The sequence below is a fragment of the Otolemur garnettii genome, unplaced genomic scaffold (assembly GCF_000181295.1).
Source record: "Otolemur garnettii isolate 467f Iridium unplaced genomic scaffold, OtoGar3 scaffold00039, whole genome shotgun sequence".
NCBI classification, from domain to species: Eukaryota; Metazoa; Chordata; class Mammalia; order Primates; family Galagidae; genus Otolemur; species Otolemur garnettii.
This window is the reverse complement of record NW_003852434.1, coordinates 10,073,430-10,079,897: the sequence shown is the minus strand read 5'-3', so window position 1 is coordinate 10,079,897 and position 6,468 is coordinate 10,073,430. Positions and strand designations below refer to the sequence as shown.

At 42.8% G+C, this 6,468-nt stretch overlaps 1 protein-coding gene across 4 annotated transcripts in view; it reads right to left on the bottom strand.

The window, feature by feature from the left end:
- The window catches only part of PAQR3 (progestin and adipoQ receptor family member 3), a 30,136-nt gene that overhangs the window by 20,055 nt on the left and 3,613 nt on the right, over positions 1 to 6,468 (bottom strand). For all 4 annotated transcript variants that reach the window (XR_002773459.1, XR_002773458.1, XM_003790057.3 and 1 more), the window contains exon 2: positions 5,832 to 5,994. Coding sequence is in view for 2 of the 4 variants with exons in the window: in XM_003790057.3 (XP_003790105.1) it covers positions 5,832 to 5,994 (163 nt within the window). In the remaining 2 variants the exon portion in view is untranslated. The remainder of the gene's footprint in view (positions 1 to 5,831; positions 5,995 to 6,468) is intronic.

Below are 6,468 nucleotides of genomic sequence, written 5' to 3'. Positions count from 1 at the left end.
GCCACCTTAAGTGTATGTGGCTGACGCCTTAGCCACTTGACCCACAGGTGCTGAGCCCTTCCAGATATTTTCAATGCGTACATCAAACGCCTGTGATACAGGAGTGCATACACATGCACGCACAATAAATGCAGTTGTTTTTTTTTTTTTAGAAACAGTCTCATACTGTCACCTAAGCTGGAGTTGCAGTAGTATTATAATAGCTCACTGTAACCGCAAACTCTTGAGCTCAAGCAATACTCTGCCTCAGCTTCTCAAATAGCTGGAACTATAGGTGCCCACCTGATTTCAAAAGTTTTTTTTTTTTTTTCCTTGCCCCTTGGTAGAGTGCACCACAGCTCACAGTAACCTCAAACTCTTGGGCTTAAGTGATTCTCTTGCCTCAGCCTCCCGAGTAGCTGGGACTATTAGTCTCAAACTTCTAGCCTCAAGCGATCCTCTCATCTCAGCCTCCCAAATTGCTACGATTCTATGTGTGAGCCACACTGCCTGGGCTATATACATATGTTTTATTAATCAAATAGAATCTCACTATGTATTCTGTTACACAATTTGTTTTTTCACTTAATTTAAGAGTTTTCATGTCTGTATCAGATTCACTGTATAGAGTTTACTTTTAACTTCTAAGGTAAACACAGCTTCTTTATTTCTAAGAAAGAATCATGACTTGCTGACTATACAGTTGCCAAAGTGAGAGCAAAGCTAATCTGATCCCCTCAGCTACTATGATGATTGATAAGCCTTCTTTTGCAGAACTCCTTCCAGCCATTAAACACCTGCCCTGTGCCACATATTGCAGGATGATACAAAGATGAAAACGCTACTCTGGAGATTTTTCAAAATTAAATAAACATATAATGCAGAGAGAAGTCCTTTAGGAAAAGTAGGTGTGGAGCACAATTAGAAAATTGAGGTGAGAGGATATTGGCTATGTGAATGTTGTGTCTGCATCTGGGGAGTGGGGCTGTCAGCTAGATCTTAAAAGGCTCTGGCATTCACCAAGGATGTAAGAAAGGTGTGCGCGTTTGGTGGGTGGGAGAGCACGGGGAAAGCAGCATATGGAAAAACACAGAGCACCGAAGAATGCCAGGCTGCCTCTTCATGGCGTGATGACGACAAGTCAGATACAGCGAGGGCTTTAACCTCAGTATCACAGCCAAGATTTTAAGTGCGCACTTACAGAGGGTGGCCAAGAAGGGCAAGGTCACAGGAATAGCCCTAGGGAGAAATGGCGAGAGCCTACACTAAGTAGGTGACAGTGGGGTTGGAGAAAATGGGACAAACAGTATGAAAAAGGGCCAGTAGCACTTTGTAAGCAGTTGCTAAGGCCTAAAAATGAGCATCTAGCTGCTGTATGTTCTGTTCATTAGACGAGCCTAATCAGTTCTCACAGACTCACTGTCAGTATCCAGTATCAATGTACTTAGCCACAGCATCATTTCTTCCTGCACCGTCTGAAATCCTTACTGATCTCTAGCTGTCTGGTTACTGAGGAATCCAACAGAATTTAGTGACCCAGTTAAACATAACTCTGAGAAGCCTGGTCATTTGCTTTATTACATTATCCTTGAGATTAAGCACCTTAAGTCGGGAGAATATCAAGATATACATTCTCACTGAGGGAGAAAAAGCTCATTATTACAATGTTGAATAGCACAAGAGCAGGCCACAAAATAGCAAACAGGGGTCACTACTGTGTCTCAGAAGTAGGAGGACAGGCAGGCGAGTGAGCGGGGTCACTACTGTGTCTCAGAAATAGGAGGACAGGCGGGCAAGTGGGCAGCAAGGCAGGTGTCAGGGAGCCAGGCACACCCAGAGTCTGGCGGATTTTAACTCAGATATCCAGTGAGGTTACTTCAGGGAAGAAGAACGTAGTGGCTTTTACTTTCCTCCATAAACTTTATTTTTTTTTTTTTAAGAGACAGAGTCTAGCTCTGTTGCCTAAGCTCAGAGTACAGTGATGTGATCATAGCTTCCATAAACTTTTGTGTTTGCTTGAATTTCTGCATGAGTATTTCTAATAGTAATAATCAGAAACAGAGATGAAGCTCATTTCATTGTGAAAGGAAAACGGAAAGAAAGAGAAAAACTGTGGTATCAAAGGGACCGTGAAACAGTGTTAACAGAAATCTCCAAGTCTTTAAAAAAAGTTAACCTATGCTAGGCAGTGCCTGTAGCTCAGTGGGTAGGGTGCCAGCCCCATATACCAAGGGTAGAGGGTTCAACCCTGGCCCCAGGCCAAAGTACAACAAAAAATAGCCGGACATTGTGGCGGGTGCCTGTAGTCCCAGCTACTCAGGAGGCTAAGGCAGGGGAATTGCCTGGGCCCAGGAGTTGGAGGTTGCTGTGAGCTGTGTGATGCCACAGCACTCTACCTAGGGTGATAGAGGGAGGCTCTGTCTCTACAAAAAAAAAAGTTAACCTATGCTTAGTATGCTGTGTTTAATACAGAAGATGTTACTGCTAGAGTTCTTGAAAAAACAGGCCAAAAAATAACCTGGCAAATTAAGTATGTTTCAGTTATATGAAAAATCTCCTTCTATGGAATATCTCACTTCATAAAAGTTAGCAGAAAATTATATATAGTGTTACATCCTACAGTTAACTTTCTTGGCATGATCTGGGTCTTGTCAGCCTCTCTGGACTCATCTTTCTCCATTCTCCTAGGATTCAATGACAAAACCAGCACCTGTTAAGCCCAGAAAATACTAAGCTGTCTCTTGCTTTTGGATGTTTATACTACTTTTTCTGCTTAAATGCCTCAGTTTCTCTTCTGCTCTCAGGTGACTAAACAGGTGACTTCACTTTATGGCACGTTGCTTTTATTCAGCACTGTCTGGGTTACTGGCCCCTAGCACAGTACCAGGAGACATTCAACAAGTATTTACTGAGGCGTGGTGCCTGTGGCTCAAGTGGCTAAGGCACCAGCCACATACACCTAAGGTGTCGGGTTTGAATCCAGCCTGGGCCCACCGAACAACAATGATGGCTGCAACCAAAAAATAACCAGGCGTTGTGGCGGGCACCTGTGGTCCCAGCTACTTGGGAGGCTGAGGCAGAAGACTTGCTTGAGCCCAGGAGTTGGAGGTTGCTGTGAGCTGTGATGCCATGGTACTCTACCCAGGGGGATAGCTTGAGGTTCTGTCTCAAAAACAAACAAACAAAAAAAAAAAAAAAACCAAGTATTTACTGAACTAAATTTGAACAGGCTAGATCTAGTGACAGGTATTCTCATATTCTATTCTTCTACTGCCAAATGAAAATACCATTGGAAAGGTTGGAAGCCCCTAAATTGTATTTTACTATTCAGAATGTACTTTATTAATCTGGTTGGGAGAGGCTGGGTATGGGGCTCACTCCTATAATCCTAGCACTTTGGGAAGCCGAGGTAAGAGGGTCCTTTGACCTCAGGTGTTTAAGACAAGCCTGAGTAAGACTGAGACCTCATCTTACTAGAAATAGAAAAATTAGCTGGTTGTTGTGGCAGGCACCTATAGTGCCAGGCTGAGGCAGAAGGATCACCTGAACCCAAAAGGTTCCTATGAGCTAGGCTAACACTATAGCACTCTAGCCTGGGCAACAGAGTGAGACTCTGTCTCAAAAACAAAAAAATCCTTTTAGTCTTAAAATGCATTGTTTTCTTAGGCCAGTGTGGAAGTTAATATGCATGTAATTAACAGGAGAGAATAATTAAGGTTTTCACTTATTAATGATTATTATTAAGAGTGTCACTAAGATACATCTAAAAATGTACCTATAAAGAAATTGATTCATATGCCTGTAATCCCAACACTAGGGAGGCTGAGGCAGGTAGGTTGCTTGAACTCAGGAGTTCGAGACCAGCCTGAGCAAGACCCCATCTCTAAAAACAGCTGGGCATTGTGGCAGGCACCTGTAGTCCCAGTTACTCTGGAGGCTAAGAGATGTTTTGGCGCTCATGAAGACAAAAATTAAACCTCGGAAAGAGTATACTTAAAAGCATATTTAGAGAAAAATAATTTTCTAATAATAAAAAACGAAGCATTCTTGGGCGGCGCCTGTGGCTCAAAGGAGTAGGGTGCCAGCCCCATATACCGGAGGTGGGGAGTTCAAACCAGGGCCTAGCCAAAAACTGCAAAAAAACCCCAAAAAACAGAGCGTTCTTCCCCTCAAATAAATTTAAAATATTATTCCAGAAATTGGAATTAGAAAAAAATGGGAAGAGATGTATGTTTTTGATGTATTTCTTGGTCATTTGGGTCAAAGTTTTAACTTGAGTAAAATAGTGATGTTCTAAAATAAAATGATATGCACTGAGAGCAGCCCCCATGCAGGTGAGCTGCAGAGTCACCTCTCAAACTCAGGAGCAGGCCACCTGCAGGGAGTCTGTCTGTCTGTCAGGAAGAAGGGGGATAATAGCTGTTTCTTATTTTTCTACATTTAAAAGTAATTTTTTAAATGTCAATGATTATGGGCAGCATTTGTTTTCTGCTTTAAAATTATCTGATTGAAAAACTACTAAATATAACTTTTAAACACATTTTTAAAGATACTTGGAGGGCAGCACTGTGGCTCAGTGCGTAGGGCACCAGCCCCATATACTGAGGGAGGCGGGTTCAAACCCGGCCCTGGCCAAACTGCAACAAAAAAATAGCCGGGTGTTGTGGGGGGGTGCCTGTGGTCCCAGCTACTCAGGAGGCTTAGGCAAGAGAATCACCTAAGCCCAAGAGCTAGAGGTTGCTGTGAGCTGTGACACCACTGCACTCTACCAAGGGTGACAAAGTGAGACTCTTTCTGTTAAAAAAAGACGGCAGTGCCTGTGGCTCAAAGGATTAGGGAGTTGGCCCCATATGCCGGAGATGGCAGGTTCAAACCTACCCCTGGCCAAAAACTGCAAAAAAAAAAAAAAAAAGGAAAATTACAAATATAAAAATCACAGCAGGCATAATAGGAAAAAAAAATCATCCCAAACAAAATTTTAAGTAGATATGCTCCATATCAGCCAGGTAACAGAAGACAATCAGAGATTCATATCCTTGTATTAATCTTAGAGCAGAGATGCTTAAAAAATAAGAAAAGAGGAAAGAAAAGTTTTCTCAAACTTTGAATATTAATAAATTTGTACTTGCATACTAATATCCAAATGTAACCTCATGATAAGAGACTTTTTTTTTTGAGACGAAGTCTCACTCCGTCACCCTTGGTAAAGTGCTATGGCATCCTAGCTCACAGCAACCTCAAAGTCTTGGTCTCAAGTGATCCTCTTGCCTCAGCCTCCAAAGTAGGTGGGACTACAGGCATGAGCCACCATAACGCTTGGCTAGATTTTTCTTTTTTTTCTTTTTTAAGACAGTCTCACTCTGCCACCCTCCATAGAGTGCCATGGCGTCACAGCTCACAGCAACCTCCAGCTCTTGGGCTTAAGTGATTCTCTTGCCTCAGCCTCCCAAGTAGCTGGGACTACAGGCACCCACTGGCTATTTTTTGTTGCAGTTGCCACTGCTGTTTTAGCTGGCTGGGGCTGGGTTTGAACCCACCATCCTCGGTATATGGGGCCGGCACCCTACCCATTGAACCACAGGTGACGCTGATTTTTCTATTTAGTAGAGATGGGGGTCTCGCTCTTGCTCAGGCTGGTCTTAAACTTGTGAGCTCGAGCAATCCACCCACCTCCGCCTCCCAGAGTGTTAGACAATAGACTTTTTTGGTGTTTACATGACGAAAGTGAGTAAGCTGGCCTCTGTGCCATTCTGAGGGCTCTTTAAAGCAAGTCATGGGTCTAAAATAAGGTGACCTGGCCAAGCCTGATGAAAGTTCTCTTTACCAATAGAAGAACTTGTGAAATGACTTACCTGGAAGCAGAAAAGACAAATAGAACAAATTACAAAATCCTCTCTGGACGCACTGGCCGCAGGTAACACAGATGTCATGTCATATATTCCCAGGGTGAAGAAAAGAAAGAAGCCCAGCAAATGACTCCAGATGTTTACTGTCTCGTTAGATAAGATGAACAAACTGGAAAGCAAACAAACATGCAGCTCAGGTTCAATACTGGCTCCCAGTCAGCATTCAAAGGTTAGGGACCATTTCGGGGAGTTACCAAATACTTGCTACTTTACGCTGTTAGCCCATCCGTCCCCTCCTAAATTTGACATATTATTTAATTTAATTAATGTTTAACTTTTCCCACATCTCCACCAATCCTGGGATCTAGAGCTTTCTCTAGTGCTCACTTCTATTACTGGGATTACCATTTCTTTCCTTGTATTAGAGTTATTTACATATAAATTCCATTTCATCCTCCAGCCTGTCAACTTCCTGACGGCAAGCACATTCATTTTTATGACACTACCGTTCCAAGCACAGTGCCTTGCTCAGATTAGTCTACAGACTGCATACAGCCTACAGAGACAAGTATGCAGATGAAAACTGGACATTTACTAACACCCTTTGATAGGTATCTGAAAACTGGACATTCACTAACACCCT